General features: G+C 46.6%; 1 protein-coding gene across 2 annotated transcripts in view; it reads left to right on the top strand.

Moving 5' to 3' along the window:
- Positions 1 to 22,597, top strand: part of nek11 (NIMA-related kinase 11) — a 388,331-nt gene that overhangs the window by 202,782 nt on the left and 162,952 nt on the right. For both annotated transcript variants that reach the window (XM_070879780.1, XM_070879781.1), the window contains 2 exons: positions 144 to 263; positions 7,042 to 7,135. In XM_070879780.1, the coding sequence (XP_070735881.1) occupies positions 144 to 263; positions 7,042 to 7,135 (214 nt within the window). The remainder of the gene's footprint in view (positions 1 to 143; positions 264 to 7,041; positions 7,136 to 22,597) is intronic.

Here is a 22,597-nt window from a genome sequence, read left to right as displayed (position 1 = left end):
CTGCGCCACAGCTGATGCTCCGGAAGGATTGAACTAGTAGCCGTCCTGCTGCGTGTGACTTGGCCGCGATCATTAAATCGAGCAATAATCGGGGGAGGGGCCTACAATGTGACATTTCACTATTCTGCATTTTCTTTCTAAAGGCAGAAGAAGATCCATCTGCAGACGCTACGTGAGCACTCCGAGGTGCAGAAGATGACCCCTCGGGAGAGGATGAGACTCCGAAAACTGCAGAGTGCGGATGAGAAAGCCCAGAAGCTTCAGTAGGTGTGAGATTCTTCATTCGAACAGGCTCAAGGGGCTGAATGGCCTGCTCCTGTTCCTATGCTCATTTAATACTTGTGGTGTACCGTCGTTTCAATACTCTGTCCTTTCAGTTATTTCTTTTCGTGTCCTGGTGAATCTGAGTGCTTTAAGTGAAATAATCCTTAAAGGTGATCTTAGACCAGCAATAACAATCTCCAGCACAAACGAACGTAGGAACAGGAGGAGGCCATTCAGCCCCTCGAGCCTGCTCCGCCATTCAGTGAGATCAGGGCTGATCTGCGACCTAACTCCATAGACCCGCCTTTGGCCCATATCCCTTAAAACCTTTGATTATCAAAAAGCTATCAATCTCCGATTAATATTAACAATTAATCCAGCATCGATTGCCGTTTGCGGAAGAGAGTTCCAAACCTCTCCCACCCTGTGTGTGTAGAAGTGTTTCCTAATTTCACGCCTGAAAGGTCTGGCTCTAATGTTTAGACTCTGCCCCTAGTCCCAGACTCCCCAACCAGCGGGAACAGTGTCTCTCTATCTACCCTCTCTGTTCCCCGTAATATCCTGAAAACTTCCATCAGATCCCCCTTAAAGTTAGAATTCCAGGGAATACAACCCTAATTGGTGTAATCTCCCCTCGTAATTTAACCCTTGGAGTCCGCGTATCATTGTGGTAAACCTACGCTGCTCTCCCTCCAAGGCCAATATATCCTCCATAAGGTGTGGTGCACAGAACTGCTCACAGTGCTCCAGGTGGGGTCTAACCAGGGCTTTGTGTCCATTGTCAGAGGAACATAAGAATTAGGAGCAGGAGTAGGCATTTTGGCCCCAAGTTTCCACATGATTTGCTCCTGATTTTTAGGAGCAACTGGTGGAGAACGGAGTATCTTAGAAATCGGAATTCTCCACATTTAAGTTTTCTGCAGTTCTAGTCAGGTAGAACAGTTTCACTTTTGAACAGAATTTTTTTTTCAAAAGGGGGCGTGTCCGGCCACTGACGCCTGATTTGAAAGTTTCCACAGTGAAAACGTACTCCAAACTAACTTAGAATGGAGCAAGTGAAGATTTTTGTACGCTTGAAAAAACCTTGTCTGCACATTAAAAAAATCAGGCGCAGATTACAAATTAGGCGTCGGGAACGAGGTGGGGGGAGGGGGGGAAGGGAAGTCATTAAATTCTACAATCAATCCTTAGTTATACTTATACAAATATTATACAAATAAATCCAACCTGAATAAAAATTTATAAGCAAAGAAAAGATTAAATAAACCATGTTCCTACCTGTGTGAAAGTGCTTCAGGCAGGCCTTTCAGGCAGCGGTGTGGCGTCGGTCCCGACGGCAGGGGCAAGAAGCAGCAAGCAGCCTCAGTGCTGATCATGGAGGGGCAATGTGGTTTTATTAAAAAATGTTAAAAATTGAACAGCTACAAAGAATTTGAATAGTCTCAAACAAGTGCATGTGTCCCGTTTATCACAGTCTATCTTTAATTACAGAATGAGTGGTGGAGATTGAAACGGTAACGAGTTGTAAAGGCTGAATTAAAATGCACAGTTGCTGCAGTAACACTGGTTAAAGAGCCAACATTAATTCAGCAGGTGATTTATTCAGCAGTGCTGCTAAAAGCACTCCCTCACACACAGAAATATCAAGAAAATTAAAATGCAAGCCTTTGCAAGAGTTCAATAAACAAATTTTCACTTTTTCTGCAGCACTTTTAAAAATGGCCGAGTGCCAATGTTTACTTCAGACTGCGCGTGGGCGAATGCTCCAACGCGCATGCGCAGGGTTGCCGGCACCAAAAAAACTCATTTAAATTGTACCCGCCCCCTCCTACTTACAAAATCGGCGCAAGTGGTAGGCTCCGCCCCCTGTGCGCCGCGCCAAGCAGACATCGAGCTGCAAGGAGCTCGAGAATACCGCGTTTTTTTTTTCAGGTTCCATTTTCGGTGCGAAAAACAGGCGCCCAGCTCTGAGGGGCACCTTTTTCGCCGCGTGTGGAAACTTGGGGCCATAAATTGGTCAGAAAAAGCAGCAAACCTGAGGACTGGGAGAAATTTAGAATTCAACAGAGGAGGACAACGGGTTTAATGAAGAGGGGGGAAATAGAGTATGAGAGGAAGCTTGCTGGGAACATAAAAACTAACTGCAAATGCTTCTATAGATATGTGAAGAGAAAAAGATTAGTGAAGACAAACGTAGGTCCCTTGCAGTCAGAATCAGGTGAATTTATAATGGGGAACAAAAAAATAGCAGACCAGTTGAACAAATACTTTGGTTCTGTCTTCACTAAGGAAGACACAAATAACCTTCCGGAAATACTCAGAGACCGAGGGTCTAGCGGGAAGGAGGAACTGAAGGAAATCCTTATTAGTCAGGAAATTGTGCTAGGGAAATTGATGGGATTGAATGCCGATAAATCCCCGGGGCCTGATAGTCTGCACCCCAGAGTACTTAAGGAAGTGGCCCTAGAAATAGTGGATGCATTGGTGGTCATTTTCCAAAATTCTATAGACTCTGGATCAGTTCCTATGGATTGGAGGGTAGCTAATGTAACCCCATTTTTTAAAAAAGGAGGGAGGGAGAAAATGGGTAATTATAGACCGGTTAGCCTGACATTAGTCGTGGGGAAAATGTTGGAATCAGTTATTAAAGATGAAATAGCAGCGCATTTGGAAAGCAGTGACAGGATCGGTCCAAGTCAGCATGGATTTATGAAAGGGAAATCATGCTTGACAAATCTTCTAGAATTTTTTGAGGATGTAACTAGTAGAGTGGACAAGGGAGAACCAGTGGATTTGGTTTATTTGGACTTTCAAAAGGCTTTTGACAAGGTCCCACACAAGAGATTGGTGTGCAAAATTAAAGCACATGATTTTGGGGGTAATGCACTGACGTGGATAGAGAACTGGTTGGCAGACAGGAAGCAAAGAGTGGGAATAAACGGGTCCTTTTTAGAATGGCAGGCAGTGACTAGTGGGGTGTCGCAGGGCTCAGTGCTGGGACCCCAGCTATTTACAATATACATCAATGATTTAGACAAAGGAATTGAATGTAATATCTCCAAGTTTGCAGATGACACTAAGCTGGGTGGTGGTGTGAGCCGTGAGGAGGACGCTAAGAGGCTGCAGGGTGACTTGGACAAATGCTTAGGTGAGTGGACAAATGCTTGGCAGATGCAGTATAATGTGGATAAATGTGAGGTTATCCACTTTGGTGGCAAAAACAGGGAGACAGGATATTATCTGAATGGTGACAGATTAGGAAAAGGGGAAGTGCAACGAGACCTGGGTCTCATGGTACATCACTCATTGAAGTTTGGCATGCAGGTACAGCAGGCGGTGAAGAGGGCAAATGGCATGGTGGCCTTCATAGCTAGGGGATTTGAGTATTGGAGCAGGGGGGTCTTACTGCAGTTGTACAGGGCCTTGGTGCTGCCACATCTTTAATATTGTGTACAGTTTTGGTCTCCTAATCTGAGGAAGGGAGTGCAGCGAAGGTTCACAGATTGATTCCCGGATGGCAGGACTGACATATGAAGAAAGACTGGATTGACTAGGCTTATATTCACTGGAATTTACAAGAATGAGAGGGTACCTCATAGAAACATATAAACTTCTGTTGGGATTGGACAGGTTAGATGCAGGAAGAAGGTTCCCGATGTTGAGAAAGTCCAGAATCAGGGGTCACAGTCTAAGAATAAGGGGTAGGCCATTTAGGACTGAGATGAGGAGCAACTTCTTCACTCAGAGAATTGTGAACCTGTGGAATTCTCTACCACAGAAAGTTGTTGAGGCCAGTTCGATAGAGATATTCAAAAGGGAGTTAGATGTGGCCCTTACAGCTAAAGGGATCAAGGGGTATGGAGAGAAAGCAGGAATGGGGTACTGAAGTTGCATGATCAGCCATGATCATATTGAATGGTGGTACAGGCTCGAAGGGCCGAATGGACTAATCCTGCACCTATTTTCTATGTTTTTATGTTTCTATTCGAAGGGACTTGAGCACACAAATCTAGGCTGACACTCCCAGTGCAGTACTGAGGGAGTGCTGCACTGTCGGAGGGGCAGTGCTGAGGGAGCGCTGCACTGTCGGAGGGGCAGTACTTAGGGAGTGCCGCACTGTCGGAGGGGCAGTACTGAGGAAATGCTGCACTGTCGGAGTGGCAGTACTGAGGGAGCCTTGCACTATCGGAGGGGCAATACTGAGGGCGCGCTGCACTGTCGGAGGGGCAGTACTGAGGGAGTGCTGCACTGTTGGAGGGACAGTGCTGAGGGAGCGCCGCACTGTCGGAGGTGCAGTACTGAGGGAACGGCGCACTGTCGGAGGGGCAGTACTGAGGGAGTGCCGCACTGTCAGAGGGGCAATACTGAGGGAGTGCTGCACTGTCGGAGGGGCAGTACTGAGGGAGCGCTGCACTGTTGGAGGTGCCGTATTTTGGATGAGACGTTAAACCGAGGCCCCGTCTGCTCTCTCAGGTGGGCGTAAAAGATCCCAAGGCACTATTTTGAAGAAGAGCAGGGGAGTTCTCCCCGGTGTCCTGGGGCCAATATTTATCCCTCAATCAACATCACTAAAACAGATTATCTGGTCATTATCACATTGCTGTGTGTGGGAGCTTGCTGTGCGCAAATTGGCTGCCGCATTTCCCACATTGCAACAGTGACTACACTTCCAAAAGTACTTCATTGGCTGTAAAATGCTTTGGGACATCCGGTGCTTTTGAAAGGCGCTATAGAAATGCAATCAGCGAACAAAATGACAGAAAAATAAAATTAACAAAGTTCAGATGAAACCATTTATCGAAAATTGGAAGGTGGAATCAGGTCCCCGTTAAATCAAACAAACCTTTTTAGAAAATGTTGGTTAAACATGAAAAAAATCAGCACCAGCAACTTGTATTTATATAGCGCCTTTAATGTAGTAAAACATTCCAAGGCGCTGCACAGGAGCGTTATGAGACAAAAAATATGACATCGAGCCGCATACGTAGGAATTAGCACAGCATTGGTCAAAGAGGTCGGTTTCAAGGAGCGTCTTGAAGGAGGAAAGAGAGGTAGAGAGGTGGAGAGGTTTAAGGAGGGAGTTCCAGAGCTTGGGGCCCAGGCAACAGAAGGCACAGCCACCGATGGTGGAGCGATTATAATCAGGGATGCTCAGGAGGGCAGAATTAGAGGAGCGCAGACATCTCGGGAGTATTGGGGAGGGTGGGGCGGGCGGCTCGAATTTCAGAATAAATCTTAGCTTCCTGGTTTTCAAAAATTTAAAAATACTTTTCCGCAGTGTTTGAAATTTTAGCTTGAATAATTTTGCCTGGATCAACTTTTGTCAATCCCGGTTTGAAATGGCAATCAAGGTCATTAGGATAAGTGTCGAAAGAGATGATTGTGTGCTTGATGGTGCTTCTATAACTGAAACTTCGGAAATGTTATTCGTTGAAAGTAACTGGCCAGTGTTTATCGAGGAGTAAGTATAGAAAGTTTGGATCCATGGTTTAGACTTTTTGCACAGGAGGGAGAATTATGGCATGTTGTCCTTTATTGCGAAGAAGGTTGGAGTATAAGAGTAAGGAAGTTTTGCTACAATTGTAAAGGACTTTGGCGAGACCACACCTGGAGTATTGTGCACAGTTTTGGTCTCCTGATCTGAGGAAGGATATACTTACCTCAGAGGTGGTGCAACGAAGGTTCACCGGGATTTTTGCGGTGAGAGGCTTGTCCTATGAGGAGAGATTGAGTAGATTGGGCCGATACTCTCTGGAGTTTAGAAGAATGAGAGGTGATCTCATTGAAACATTCAAGATCCTGAGGGGGATTGACAGGGTAGATGCTGAGAGGATGTTTCCCCCGGGCTGGGGAGTCTAGAACCAGGGGTCACAGTCTCAGGATAAGGGGTCGGCCATTTAGGACTGAGATGAGGAGGAATTTCTTCACTCAGAGGGTGGTGAATCTTTGGAATTCTCTGCCCCAGAGGGCTGTGGATGCTGAGTCGTTGAGTATATTCAAGGCTGAGATCGATAGTTTTTTGGACTCTCGGGGAATCGAGGGATATGGGGATCAGGCGGGAAAGTGGAGTTGAGGTCAAAGGTCAGCCATGATCTTATTGAATGGCGGAGCAGGCTCGAGGGGCCGAATGGCCGACTCCTGCTCCTAATTCTTATGTTCTTCTGATCTGTGAGAAAAAAGTTCCGATATTACATAGGACATAAGAACATAAGAAATAGGAGCAGGAGTAGGCCATTCGGCCCCTCGAGCCTGCTCCGCCATTCAATAAGATCTTGGCTGACCCGATCATGGACTCAGCTCCACTTTCCTGCCCGCTCCCCATAACCCCTTATTCCCTTATCGGTTAAGAAACTGTCTATCTCTGTCATTAATTTATTCAATGACCCAGCTTCCACAGCTCTCTGAGGCAGCGAATTCCACAGATTTACAACCCTCTGAGAGAAGAAATTCCTCCTCATCTCAGTTTTAAATGGGCGGTCCCCTTATTCTAAGATTATGCCCCCTAGTTCTAGTCACCCCCATCAGTAGAAACATCATCTCTGCATCCACCTTGTCAAGCCCCCTCATAATCTTATACGTTTCGATAAGATCACCTCTCATTCTTCTGAATGTCAATGAGTAGAGGCCCAACCTACTCAACCTTTCCTCATAAGTCGACCCCCTCATTCCCAGACTTTCTGTATTGACTAGGTTTAGTTAATTGTGCAGGTGTTACTGTTTCCCACTGATTTCACAGTCTGATGTAAAGAACTGACTTTGTCTGTCTCACACCAATAGGCAGCTCGCTGAGGAGAAGTATCAGGAAAATCATCAACGCATGCAGAAACTGAGACGGCGCAATTTTCAGCAAGTCGGGGTGGATGTCCTGCATGTAAGTCCGTCTGAGACTCTGAATTATTAAACATGTTGTCGTTGGAGGTGAATCGGGGACCTGTAAGAGGCAGTGCCAATTTCTCATCGTTCGGGCCCAGTTCCCGACTCGGGTTGGTAAATAGCGGTGTGACGATGATTGCGATCTACAACGTGGTAATCCATGCGCCCTTTGAGCTGGGCAGCCGCTCTGACGCTCTGGACCTCCCGTGCAGCAGGTTTGCCAGCCCGGCGATGGGAAAAATCCCACACCCTGTCGACATTGAAGCACTGACTGCCCTCGATCAGCTCCGCTGGGCAGGCCACATTGTTCGCATGCCCGACACGAGACTCCCTCAGCAAGCGCTCTATTCGGAACTCGCACATGGCTAACGAGCCAAACGTGGGCAGAGGAAACATGACAAGGACACCCTCAAAGCCTCCCTGGTAAAGTGCAACATCCCCACCGACACCTGGGAGTCCCTGGCCAAAGACCACCCTAAGTAGAGGAAGAGCATCCGGGAGGGCGCTGAGCACCTCGAGTCTCGTCGCCGAGAGCATGCAGAAACCAAGTGCAGGCAGCGGAAGGAGCGTGCAACAAACCAGTCCCACCCTCCCTTTCCCTCAACCACTGTCTGTCCCACCTGTGACGGACTGTGGTTCTCGTATTATATAAGAACATAAGAAATAGGAGCAGGAATAGGCCATAGGGCCCCTCGAGCTTGCTCCGCTATTCAATACGATCATGGCTGATCTGATCATGGACTCAGCTCCACTTCCCTGCCCACTCCCCATAACCCCTTATCCCCTTATTTATTTAATGTCCCAGCTTCCACAGCTCTCTGAGGCAGTGAATTCCACAGATTTACAACCCTCTGAGAGAAGACATTTCTCCTCATCTCAGTTTTAAATGGGCAGCCCCTTATTCTAAGATCATGCTCCCTAGGTCTAGTCTCCCCCATCAGTGGAAACATCCTCTCTGCATCCACCTTGTCAAGCCCCCTCATAATCTTATACGTTTCGATAAGATCACCTCTCATTCTTCTGAACTCCAATGAGTAGAGGCCCAACCTACTCAACCTTTCCTCATAAGTCAACCCCCTCATCCCCGGAATCAATCTAGTGAACCTTCTCTGAACTGTCTCCAAAGCAAGCATATCCCTTTGTAAATATGGAAACCAAAACTGCACGCAGTATTCCAGGTGTGGCCTCACCAAAACCCTGTATAACTGTAACAAGACTTCCCTGCTTTTATACTCCATCCCCTTTACAATAAAAGCCAAGATTCCATTGGCCTTCCTGATCACTTGCTATACCTGCATACTATCCTTTTGTGTTTCAGGCACAAGTACCCCCAGGTCCCGCAATATTTCTCCATTTAAATAATAACTTGCTCTTTGATTTTTTTCTGTCAAAGTGCATGACCTCACACTTTCCAACATTATACTCCAGCTGCCAAATTTTTGCCCACTCACTTAGCCTGTGTATGTCCTTTTGCAGCTTTTTTATGTCCTCCTCACACATTGCTTTTCCTCCCATCTTTGTATTATCAGCAAACTTGGCTGCGTTACACTCAGTCCCTTCTTCCAAGTCGTTAATATAGATTATAAATAGTTGGGGTCCCAGCACTGATCCCTGCGGCACCCCACTGGTTACTGATTGCCAACCCGAGAATGAAACATTTATCCCGACATTCTGTTTTCTGTTAGTTAGCCAATCTTCCATCCATGCTAATATAATATCCCCAACCCCGTGAACTTTTATCTTGTGCAGCAACCCTTTCAGTGGCACCTTGTCAAATGCCTCTGGACTGTTCAGCCACCTAAGGACTCATTTTAAGAGTGGAAGCAAGTCTTCCTCGATTCCAAGGGGCTGCCTATGATGAATGGGAGCGTCGATGGTAATGGGCCTGAAATCGAGGCCTCTCTGGGCGGGACCACGTGAGCACGCGCCCTGCAAGTTCCGGATTTAGGCGCGCTCACACTGCGCGTGCCACTACCTGCGGTCTGTTAAAATGTCTTTTAACAATTCCAACGCATCCCCGGGAGAAGGGCCTCCGCGAGCGGAGATTTTGGCTTTCTGCCCAGCGAATGTCCTTCAAACCCTTACGCCTGGTAAAAGTAAACTTACCTTAATGGACAGGGCTTTTAATATAAAAATTATTCATTGCCTTTTATTTTTCTATCTTTTAAAACTCTTCCCCTTTTACCAGTGGAAGAGTTTTAAAAGATAAAAAATAACATTTTATCATTAAGGTAAGTTTATTTTTACTCCGATTAAAAAATATTTAAAAAATTTTTAAAAATAATTTTTTGTCTAAAACATTTTACTTTCAATTAATTTTAAATATAAGTGTTTTTATTTATTTCAAATGTCTTTGTGTTCTTGTGGGGTATCCCCATTCACAGAAATGGCGATCTCCGTACAAACGGAATTCACCGTTACTATGTATAGGGATACGCCATTTGCACTGGCTGGTCCGGGTCACGTGATCCCAGGATGCACACACGCTCCTGGACTACCTGGACACCGCGCTGGGATGTGAATGGAGGCCTCGTCCCGCAAGTCTTCGTTCTGCCGGGACCACCAGGTACATTCCTCAATATTTTTGTCATCGGACGCATCTGCCCTGTAGGAAACCTCCAACTGCAATTTCAGGGCCAATGCAATTACATTTGGTGGCCATCAAGATTTCAGCGCACAAACAAGCTTCCCATTCCTGTGGTACAGTTGGATTTAAATATTTATCGTTTAATCTTTTCCCCTGTGAGCGGGCATGGGGTTTGCTGCTGTGATTGGTGGGCGGGCGATAGTATATAAGGAATATGAGGTGCGCCGAATATTTGTGGCGGGGGAGCGGCGAGAGATGGTGGCGGAGGAGCGGTGAGAGATCCTGGCGGAGGAGCGGTGAGAGATCCTGGCGGAGGAGCGGCGAGAGATCGTGGCGGAGGTGCGGCGACAGATCGTGGCGGAGGAGTGGCGAGAGATCGTGGCGGAGGAGCGGCGAGAGATCGTGGCGGAGGTGCGGCGACAGATCGTGGCGGAGGAGCGGCGAGAGATCGTGGCGGAGATGCGGCGAAAATTTGTGGCGGAGGAGCGGCGAGAAATCGTGGCGGAGGAGCGGTGAGAGATCGTGGCGGAGGAGCGGTGAGAGATCGTGGCGGAGGAGCGGTGAATGTTTTTGTGGCGGAGGAGCGGCGAGAGATCGTGGCGGAGGAGCGGCGAGAGATCGTGGCGGAGGAGCGGTGAGAGATCGTGGCTGAGTTGCAGCGAATATTTGTGGCGGAGGAGCAGCGAGAGATCGTGGCGGAGGAGCGGTGAGAGATCGTGGCGGAGGAGTGGTGAGAGATCGTGGCGGAGGAGCGGCGAGAGATCGTGATGGAGGAGCGGCGAGAGATCGGGGCGGAGGAGCAGCGAGAGATCGGGGCGGAGGAGCGGTGAGAGATCGGGGCGGAGGAGCGGTGAGAGATCGTGGCGGAGGAGCGGCGAGAGATCGTGACGGAGGAGCGGTGAGAGATCGGGGCGGAGGAGCGGTGAGAGATCGGGGCGGAGGAGCGGTGAGAGATCGGGGCGGAGGAGCGGTGAGAGATCGTGGCGGAGGAGCGGCAAGAGATCGGGGCGGAGGTGCGGCGAGAGATCGTGACGGAGGAGCGGTGAGAGATCGGGGCGGAGGAGCGGTGAGAGATCGAGGCGGAGGTGCGGCAAATGAGGGTACGGGGCCCAGATTGCACGAGGGGCAGCACGGGCCCAGCCCACACTGCGATATGTGAGCACACTGGGTCTGTGCAGCAGAGCAGGTCTCCAGTCGTCCTGGTTAACCCTTGCCACTGGACCAAGACCTCGCTCTGTCAAGCCCGTGTGGTGGCTGGTGTGCAACGGTCACCCCACGTTATAAAAATTCACGCACAGGCATCTTCCACCCCCTCAATTGGAGTTCAGGACTGGAATATCTGTGAATCTATGTGGAAGTAAGTCATCCTTGTTCGAGGGACCGCCTAAGATGATATGGTACGTTTCAGAGCGAATAATTCCCATTTCCCCGCTTTAGCCTTTGCATTTAATATTTTCCCTTTTTGTGTTTAAATTAATTTACGCTTAATTGTAATGATTGTCTCAGTTTCAATAGCAACTTGTGGCGATCCATGACATATTCCCAATACATCTCGGTGTGAATATCTATTTATATATTTCAGTGCTCTTTATGGTTTCTATACCAATGGTGAATAAACGCTCCTTTAGTCGCTGACTCCTGCAAACTGTCTTTCAATATTTACGCTTTCAAAGCTTTTTCAAACTTTGAACGTTCATACAAATCTACAAAAAGATGAGGAAAAGATCACCTGCTTCCATCAAATCTGTCCCATTCAGTCGTGGTGCAATCATGTAAACTGAAGAAGGCTCTGCCAATGGTGGAGCGATATTAATCAGGGATGCTCAAGAGGGAAGAATTAGAGGAGCGCAGACATCTCGGGGGGTTGTGGGGCTGGAGGAGATTACAGAGATGGGGAGGGGCGAGGCCATGGAGGGATTTATAAACAAGGATGAGAATTTTAAAATTGAGGCGTTGCATAACTGGAGGCCAATGTCGGTCAGCGAGCACAGGGGGGTGATGGGTGAACGGGACTTGGTGCGGGTTAGGACACGGGGCAGCCGAGTTTTGGATCACCTCTAGTTTACGTAGGGTAGAATGTGGGAGGCCAGCCAGGAGTACTGTCGAAGGTGTCGTTTTTTGGATGAGACATTAAACCAAGGCCCCTCTCTGAGGCAAACGTAAAAGATCCCACGGCTACTATACCGGTGTCCTGGGGCCAATATTTATCCCTCAATTAACATCACTAAAACAGATAATCCGGTCATTATCACGTTGCAGCATGTGGGAGCTTGTTGTGCGCAAATTGGCTGCTGCGATTCATAGAAACATAGAAAATAGGTGCCGGAGTAGGCCATTCGGTCCCTTGAGCCTGCACCGCCATTCAATGAGTTCATGGCTGAACATGCAACTTCAGTACCCCATTCCTGCTTTCTCGCCATACCCCTTGATCCCCTAGTAGTAAGGACTACATCTAACTCCTTTTTGAATATATTTAATGAATTGGCCTCAACAACTTTCTGTGGTAGAGAATTCCACAGGTTCACCACTCTCTGGGTCAAATAGTTTCTCCTCATCTCGGTCCTAAATGACTTACCCCTTACCCTTAGACTGCGACCCCTGGTTCTAGACTTCCCCAACATTGGGAACATTCTTCCTGCATCTAACCTGTCTAAACCCGTCAGAATTTTAAACGTTTCTATGAGATCCCCTCTCATTCTTCTGAACTCCAGTGAATACAAGCCCAATTGATCCAGTCTTTCTTGATAAGTCAGTCCCGCCATCCCGGGAATCAGTCTGGTGAACCTTCGCTGCACTCCCTCAATAGCAAGAATGTCCTTCCTCAAATTAGGAGACCAAAACTGTACACAATACTCCAGGTGTGGCCTCACCAATGCCCTGTACAACTCTAGTAAAACCTCGCTGCCCCTGTACTCAAATCCCCTCGCTATGAAGGCCAACATGCCATTTGCTTTCTTAACCGCCTGCTGTACCTGCATGCCAACCTTCAATGACTGATGTACCATGACACCCAGATCTCGTTGCATCCCCTCTTTTCCTAATCTGTCACCATTCAGATAATAGTCTGTCTCTCTGTTTTTACCACCAAAGTGGATAACCTCACATTTATCCACATTATACTTCACCTGCCATGCATTTGCCCACTCACCTAACCTATCCAAGTCACTCTGCAGCCTCATAGCATCCTCCTCGCAGCTCACACTGCCACCCAACTTAGTGTCATCCGCAAATTTGGAGATGCTACATTTAATCCCTTCGTCTAAATCATTAATGTACAATGTAAACAGCTGGGGCCCCAGCACAGAACCTTGCGGTAGCCCACTAGTCACTGCCTGCCATTCTGAAAAGTCCCCATTTACTCCTACTCTTTGCTTCCTGTCTGACAACCAGTTCTCAATCCACGTCAGCACACTACCCCCAATCCCATGTGCTTTAACTTTGCACATTAATCTCTTGTGTGGGACTTTATCGAAAGCCTTCTGAAAGTCCAAATACACCACATCAACTGGTTCTCCCTTGTCCAGTCTACTGGAAACATCCTCAAAAAATTCCAGAAGATTTGTCAAGCATGATTTCCCTTTCACAAATCCATACTGACTTGGACCTATCATGTCACCTCTTTCCAAATGCGCTGCTATGACATCCTTAACAATTGATTCCATCATTTTACCCACGACTGATGTCAGGCTAACCGGTCTATAATTCCCTGTTTTCTCTCTCCCTCCTTTTTTAAAAAGTGGTGTTACATTGGCTACCCTCCACTTCATAGGAACTGATCCACAGTCTATGGAATGTTGGAAAATGACTGTCAATGCATCCGCTATTTCCAAGGCCACCTCCTTAAGTACTCTGGGATGCAGACCATCAGGCCCTGGGAATTTATCAGCCTTCATTCCCATCAATTTCCCCAACACAATTTCCCGACTAATAAAGATTTCCCTCAGTTCCTCCTTCTTACTAGACCCTCTGACCCCTTTTATATCCGGAAGGTTGTTTGTGTCCTCCTTTTTGAATACCGAACCAAAGTACTTGTTGAATTGGTCTGCCATTTCTTTGTTCCCCATTATGACTTCCCCTGATTCTGACTGCAGGGGGCCTACGTTTGTCTTTACTAACCTTTTTCTCTTTACATATCTATCGAAGCTTTTGCAGTCCGTTTTAATGATCCCTGCAAGCTTCCTCTCGTACTCTATTTTCCCTGCCCTAATCAAACCCTTTGTCCTCCTTTGCTGAGTTCTAAATTTCTCCCAGTCCCTGGGTTCGCTGCTATTTCTGGCCAATTTGTATGCCACTTCCTTGGCTTTAATACTATCCCTGATTTCCCTTGAAAGCCACGGTTGAGCCATCTTCCCTTTTTTATTTTTACGCCAGACAGGGATGTACAATTGTTGTAGTTCATCCATGCGGTCTCTAAATGTCTGCCATTGCCCATCCACTGTCAACCCCTTAAGTATCATTCGCCAATCTATCCTAGCCAATTCATGCCTCATACCTTCAAAGTTAGCCTTCTTTAAGTTCTGGACCATGGTCTCTGAATTAACTGTTTCATTCTCCATCCTAATGTAGAATTCCACCATATTATGGTCACTCTTCTCCAAGCGGCCTCGCACAACGAGATTGCTAATTAATCCTCTCTCATTACACAACATCCAGTCTAAGGTGGCCTCCCCCCTAGTTGGTTCCTCAACATATTGGTCTAGAAAACCATCCCTTATGCACTCCAGGAAATCCTCCTCCACTGTATTGCTTCCAGTTTGGTTAGCCCAATCTATATGCATATTAAAGTCACCCATGATAACTGCTGCACCTTTATTGCACGCATCCCTAATTTCCTGTTTGATGCCCTCCCCAACATCACTACTACTGTTTGGAGGTCTGTGCACAACTCCCACTAATGTTTATTGCCCTTTGGTGTTCTGCAGCTCTACCCATATAGGGCCCAAGTTTCCACATGATTTGCGCCTGATTTTTAGGAGCAGCTGGTGGAGAACGGACTATCTTAGAAATCGCAATTCTCCACATTTTTTTTTCTGCAGTTCTAGTCAGGTAGAACAGTTCTACTTTGGAACAGAAATTTTTCTTCAAAAGGGTGCGTGTCACTGATGCCTGATTTCAAAGTTTCCACAGTGAAAACGTACTCCAAACTAAAGTAGAATGGAGCAAGTGAAGATTTTTGTCGAACTGAAAAAACCTGTTCTACACATTAAAAGATCAGGCGCAGGTTACAAATTAGGCGTCCAGAACGAGGTGGGGGGAGGGGGGGAAGGGAAGTCATTAAATTCTACAATAAATCCTTATTTATACTTCTACAAATATTATACAAATAAATCCAACCTGAATAAACATTTATAAGCAAAGAAAAGATTAAATAAACCATCTTCCTACCTGTGTGAAAGTGCTTCAGCCAGGGAGAATTCTGCAGCCGTTCGTTGCCGCTGAGCAGGAGCGGGGGGGGAGGAAGAGACAGCCGTTCGTTGCCGCTGTGCGGGAGGGGGGGGGGGGAATTAAACAGCCGTTTTGTTCCCGCGGAGGGGGGGGGGAAGGGAACAGCCGTTTTGTTCCCGCGGGGGAGGGGGGAAGGAGACAGTGAGAAGGCTGCAAGTGCTGATGTGCTGATGGCAATGTGCTTTTATTAAAAAATGTTCAAAAATTAAACAGCTACAAAGAACTACAAAAATGGCCGAGTGCCAATGTTTTTTTCACACTGAGCATGCGCGAACGCTCCAACGCGCACGCGCAGCGTTGCCGGCAGGAAAAAAACTAATTTAAATAGTACCCGCCCCCTCCCACTTACAAAATTGCCGCAAGTGTAGGCTCCGCCCCCCTGCACGCCGCGCCAGGCAGACAAGGAGCTGCAGGGCGCTCGAGAATAGCGTGTTTTTTTTTAGGCGCCGTTTTAGGCGCGAGAAACGGGCGCCCAGCTCGGAGGGGCGCCTGTTTTTTTTCGTGTGGAATCTTGGGCCCATAGATTCCACATCATCCAAGCTAATGTCCTTCCTAACTACTGCATTAATCTCCTCTTTAACCAGCAATGCTACCCCACCTCCTTTTCCTTTTATTTTATCCTTCCTGAATGTTGAATACCCTTTGATGTTGAGTTCCCAGCCCTGATCATCCTGGAGCCACGTCTCTGTAATCCCAATCGCATCATATCTGTTAACATCTATTTGCACAGTTAATTCATCCACCTTATTACGGATACTCCTTGCATTAAGACACAAAGCCTTCAGGCTTGTTTTTTTAACACCCTTTGTCCTTTTAGAATTATGATGTAGTGTGGCCCTTTTTGTTTCTTGCCTTTGTTTACTCGGCCTTCCACTATTCCCACATTACAACAGTGACTACACTTCAAAAAAAGTACTTCAGTAGGGCACTTTGGGACGTCCGGTGGTCATGAAAGATGTTATATTAATAACTTTTTATTTATATAATGCCTTTAACGTAGTAATACGTCCCAAGGTGCTTCACAACAATGTTACAACATGCTAGATATTGACCATTGAGGGAGAGAGAGAAAAAGCGTGGGAAGGAAATATAAAAAGAGGTTAAAGGCTCGTGTCTGAAGCAGCAGCCAAAATAAGCACACAGATAGACACAGGCAAAGAAACTTGAAAAAATGAAATTCAAATTACATTGTAAACAATACAATAAGGAGTATACAATAGTAAAATCAGTATAATAAAGATTAATTATAATTAAGCACAATTAAATAATATATACCATAATTATAAATGAAGTTAAAATTAGAACATCAGTAATTGAATCAAATTAAATCAGTTATTAGCTGTATTTCAGATTCATTCCCTGTCCGGTGATTCAATTAATCTGGAAGAACCAATCACTGTCCTCCATCCTTGTGATGTCATAATTTTATTACTTTTTATTTCTCAATTTGCACCTTTACTGGACCTGTAATAGTTCCAGGCTCGAGCTGCCTCTGTTGTCAGGGAGATGTTGATGTTTAACTCTCCCTCCAGCTGCTCCAGGCTCAAGCTGCCTCCGTTGTCAGGGAGACGCTGATGCTTAAATCTCCCTCCAGCTGCTCCAGGCTCGAGCTGCCTCCATTGTCAGGGAGACGCTGATGCTTAAATCTCCCTCCAGCTGCTCCAGGCTCGAGCTGCCTCCATTGTCAGGGAGAGGCCGATGTTTAAATCTCCCTCCAGCTGCTCCAGGCTCGAGCTACCTCCGTTGTCAGGGAGATGCTGATGTTTAAATCTATATATGTGCAAGCCTCTCTTTCTATGTGATTGCTGTGCACTAGAAAACGATCAGCTCGCAGGTCACCTTGTGTGAGGAGTTCTGTGTATTGACTACTCTGGGGTGGATGCTCTGCATCATTAACCATTAGGTATCCTGCAAAGTTATGTCTGTTAACTACAGTATGACAGCTAAACTAAACCTATCGTGGTGTGACTGCAATATTCTTTGAGTAGATGTGTCTGTTTTTATTTGTGACGAAGCCTTTAAACTCCTTCACACAGACAGAATCGTGTCGTTTGAATGTTGTTTGTTGTGTTCATCAGGGAGGCTATATTCACAGCGGACAGATTGGGATATAAATGTATTGGGATATATTCTGCGCAGTAAAATGGTTCAGCGCAAAAGGGGGTTGCGAAAGATTTGAATGAAAGACTTGCTCTTCTATAACAACCTTTCACATCCTCTGGATGTGCCAAAGCGCTTTACAGCCAATGAAGTACTTTTGAAGTGTTGTCACTGTTGTAATGTGGGAAACGCGGCAGCAAATTTTCGCACAGCAAGCTCCCACACACAGCAGTACGATAATGACCAGATATTCTCTTTTTTAGTGATGTTGATTGAGGGATGAATATTGGTCCCAGGACTCTGGGGATAACACCCCTGCTCTTCTTCAAAATAGTGCCATGGAATAATTTATGTCCATCTGAGAAAGCAGATGGTGCCTTGGTTTAACGTCTCACCCAAAAAACGGCACTCCGACAGTGCGGCGCTCCCTCAGTACTGCCCCTCCGACAGTGTGGCACTCCCTCAGTACCGCCCCTCCGACAGTGCAGCACTCCCTCAGTACTGCCCCTCCGACCGTGCCGCACTCCCTAAGTATTGCCCCTCAGACAGCGCAGTGCTCCCTCAGCACTGCCCCTCCCACAGTGCAACACTCCCTCAGTACTGCTCCTCCGACAGTGCGGTGCTCCCTCAGTACTGCCCCTCCGACATTGCGGCGCTCCCTCAGTACTGCCCCTCCGACAGTGCGGCACTCCCTCAGTACTGCCCCTCCCACAGTGCAGCACTCCCTCAGTACTGCCCCTCAGACAGTGCAGCACTCCCTCAGTACTGCCCCTCAGACAGTGCGGCGCTCCCTCAGTACTGCACTGGAGTGTCATTATGGACTTTTGTGCTGAACTCTGGAGTGGGACTTGAACCCACAACCTTCTGACTCTGGGAGCACTGAGCCAAGCGAAGGAACAAAGCCCACTGGTTTGTGCTTTTCACGTGATACATGGAGGAATTGCACGATTCGATTCCCCAACCACCGAAAAGAATCTTGAATCCATTGCAATAAAAACATAAGAACATGAGCATTAGGAGCAGGAGTAGGCAATTAAGCACCTCGAGCCTGCTCCGCCATTCGTGGCTGATCGTTACCTCAACTCCACTTTCCTGTAGTGTTCCCATATCCCTTGATTCCTTTAACTAAGCAGCATGACTCAGACCGCAATCTCCACCTCCGTAACATTGCCTGATCTCTGCCCTTGCCTCAGCTCATCCGCTGCTGAAGCCCTCACCCATGCCTTTGTTACCTCTAGACTTGACTATTCCAACGCACTCCTGGCTGACCTTCCACATTTTACCCGACGTAAACCAGAGCTGATCCAAAACTCGGCAGCCCGTGTCCTAACTCGCACCCAGTCCCGCTCACTCATCACCCCCTGTGCTCGCTGCCCCGTGTCCTAACTCACACCGAGTCCCGCTCACCCATCACCCCCTATGCTCGCTGCCCCGTGTCCGAACTCGCACCGAGTCCCGCTCACCCATCACCCTCTGTGCTCGCTGACCTACATTGGCTCCCGGTTAAGCAATGCCTCAATTTCAAAATTCTCATCTTTATTTTCAAATTCCTCCATGACCCTCGCCCCTCCCTATCTCTGTAATCTCCTCCAGCCCCACAACCCCCCGAGATGTCTGCGCTCCTCTAATTCTGCCCTCCTGAGCATCCCTGATTATAATCGCTCCACCATCGGTGGCCGTGCCTTCTGCTGTCTGGGCCCCAAGCTCTGGAACTCCCTCCCTAAACCTCTCCGCCTCTTTACCTCTCTTTCCTCCTTCAAGACGCTCCTTGAAACCGACCTCTTTTATCAAGTTTTCGGTCACCTGCTCTAATTTCTACTTATGTGGCTCGGTGTCAAATTTTTATCGCATAATACTCCTGTGAAGCGCCTTGGGACGTTTGACTACGTTAAAGGCGCTATATAAATACAGGTTGTTGTTAATAATCAAAAATCTATCGATCTCAGCCTTGAATATACTCAACGACTCAGCATCCACAGCCCTCTGGGGCAGAGAATTCCAAAGATTCACCACCCTCTGAGTGAAGAAATTCCTCCTCATCTCAGTCCTAAATGGCCGACCCCTTATCCTGAGACTGTGACCCCTGGTTCTAGACTCTCCAGCCCGGGGGAAGAAACATCCTCTCAGCATCTACCCTGTCAATCCCCCTCAGAATCTTGTATGCTTCAATGAGATCACCTCTCATTCTTCTAAACTCTAGAGAATATCGGCCTAGCCTACTCACTCTCTCCTCATAGGACAATCCCCCCATCCCAGGAATTAGTCTGGTTAACCTTAGTTGCACTCCCTCTATGGTAAGTATATCCTTCCTTAGGTAAGGAGACCAAAACTGTACACAATACTCCAGGTGTGGTCTCATCAGGGCCCTATATAATTGCAGTAAGATGTCTTTACTCATATACTCAAATCCTCCTGTAATAAAGGTCAACGTACCATTTGCTTTCTTAATTGCTTGCTGTACCTGCATGTAAACTTTCAGTGATTGGTGTACAAGGACCCCCAGGTGTAAGGGTATAGAGTTGTAGCAGGCAAAGAGCAGACAGATACGTGGTCAAGGATGAAGATATTGAAGGTAGTCAATTGATCTGACACGTAAAATGTTCCAGATTAAGAGGGCTTATCAGTATTAGGAGGGTCTGAGGAATTGGTGAATTTCCTCTACCTTACGGTATGGATTATAATTGCCTATTGTATGTAACACTTGCTTGTGTATGTAAAGCACACTTATAACGAATTAAGCCTGATGGTTAATGAACCATCCTTAACCTTAGTAACACATAAAAAAGACAGTCGAGGTTAGCAGTTACAATACATAACATTTTGACTAGAAGTCTCTGGGGAAGAGATAAGAAAGCCAGTGTTTTGGAATAGAGTTACTTCGGTTGTCATAGGGACTGAGGCAAAGTTCACATCACTGAACAATCACAATGAACATATGATGGGAGATGGACAGATGCATGTTCCACTCAGAGCCAGTCTGATAAGAGACGACAAATCAATGTAACTCCGCTGATGAGCAGTAAACCAACCGCTTTTGTGGGAGAGGTACACACTTCGGTTTGGTGTATAATTGTGGGCGAGAACCATTGTTCTGGGAAGGTTCACGTTTGAACTTTTCCTTGCATGCGCTCGAAATAAACTAGTTGTACCAAAGGTTTTGTTTGACTGATTCCGTGGTCGTTATACGGTCGGCAGTGTCGATTCCTTATATCAGGGAGTCCACCTTTAAGGAGGGAAGTCTTCTTTTAACCCCGACACCAGGTCCCTCCAAACACCAACATTTCCCAATCTTTCACCATTTAAAAAATACTCTGCTTTTCTATTTTTCCGACCAAAGTGGATAACTTCACATTTCTCCACATTCATATTCCAGTTGCCATGTTCTTGCCCACTCACTTAGCCTGTCTATATCCCCCTTGAAGTCTCTTTGCATCTTCCTCACAACTTACAGTAAGAATGGAATTTAAACTAATTCAGCCATTGCAGCTGCAGGATTTATGATTGTTTACTGACTGCTTGAGTTAAGAGGAGGCAAAATTAGGACGGTTATCTTTGTGCTCATTTGTCTTTCCAGTTCACAGTAGGTGTTCTTTCGTCTTTAATAGTTTCTCAGGAGGGGGGGGGTTCATAGAATATTATGCTTATTCTATGCATAATAAATTGAGGCAATCATCACTTCACAATACATTGTCAGTTTATGACAATGTGTTGTGAAGTGATGATTGCCTCAATTTATTATGCAAGCAATTTATTATGCAGACAATTGTACATCCCTGTCTGGAGTAAAAATAAAACGGGGAAAGTGGCTCAACCGTGGCTAACAAGGGAAATTAAGGATAGTGTTAGATCCAAGGAAGAGGCATATAAATTGGCCAGAAAAAGCAGCAAACCTGAGGACTGGGAGAAATTTAGAATTCAGCAGAGGAGGACAAAGGGTTTAATTAGGAGGGGGAAAATAGAGTATGAGAAGAAGCTTGCTGGGAACACATCAAAACTGACTGCAAAAGCTTCTATAGATATGTGAAGAGAAAAAGATTAGTGAAGACAAACGTAGATCCCTTGCAGTCAGATTCAGGTGAATTTATAATGGGGAACAAAGAAATGACAGACCAGTTGAACAAATACTTTGGTTCTGTCTTCACGAAGGAAGACACAAATAACCTTCCGGAAATACTAGGGGATTGGGGGTCTAGTGAGAAGGAGGAACTGAAGGAAATCCTTATTAGGCGTGAAAATGTGTTAGGGAAATTGATGGGATTGAAGGCCGATGAATCCCCGGGGCCTGATAGTCTGCATCCCAGAGTACTTAAGGAAGTGGCCCTAGAAATAGCGGATGCATTGGTGATCATTTTCCAACAGTCTATCGACTCTGGATCAGTTCCTATGGGCTGGAGGGTAGATAATGTAACCCCACTTTTTAAAAAAGGAGGGAGAGAGAAAATGGGTAATTATAGACCAGTTAGCCTGACATCAGTAGTTGGGAAAATGTTAGAACCAATTATTAAAGATGAAATAGCAGCGCATTTGGAAAGCAGTGACAGGATCGGGCTAAGTCAGCATGAATTTATGAAAGGGAAATCATGCTTGACAAATTTTCTAGAATTTTCTGAGGATGTAACCAGTAGAGTGGACAAGGGAGAACCAGTGGATGTGGGTTATTGTGACTTTCAAAAGGCTTTTGACAAGGTCCCACACAAGAGATTGGTGTACAAAATCAAAGCACATGGTATTGGGGATAATGTACTGACGTGGATAGAGAACTGGTTGGCAGACAGGAAGCAGAGAGTCGGGCCCTTTTCAAAATGGCATGCAGTGACTAGTGGAATGCCGCAGGACTCAGTGCTGGGACCCCAGCTATTTACAATATACATCAATGATTTAGATGAGTGTAACATCTCCATGTTTGCGGATGACACTAAACTGGATGGCGGTGTGAGCTGTGAGGAGGACGCTAAGAGGCTGCAGGGTGACTTGGACAGGTTAGGTGAGTGGGCAAATGCATGGCAGATGCAGTATAATGTGGATAAATGTGAGGTTATCCACTTTGGTGGCAAAAAGACGAAGGCAGAATATTATCTGAATGGTGGCAGATTAGGAAAAGGGGAGGTGCAACGAGACCTGGGTGTCATGGTACATCAGTCATTGAAAGTTGCCATGCAGGTATAGCAGGCGGTGAAGAAGGCAAATGGTATGTTGGCCTTCATAGCAAGGGGTTTTGAGTACAGGAACAGGGAGGTCTTACTGCAGTTGTACAGGGCCTTGGTGAGGCCCCACCTGGAATATTGTGTTCAGTTTTGGTCTCCTAATCTGAGGAAGAACGTTCTTGCT

Source organism: Pristiophorus japonicus, chromosome 5 (genome assembly GCF_044704955.1).
Source record: "Pristiophorus japonicus isolate sPriJap1 chromosome 5, sPriJap1.hap1, whole genome shotgun sequence".
NCBI lineage: Eukaryota > Metazoa > Chordata > Chondrichthyes > Pristiophoridae > Pristiophorus > Pristiophorus japonicus.
Note: the sequence above shows the minus strand (reverse complement) of the source record. Positions and strands in the feature narration are given on the sequence as shown.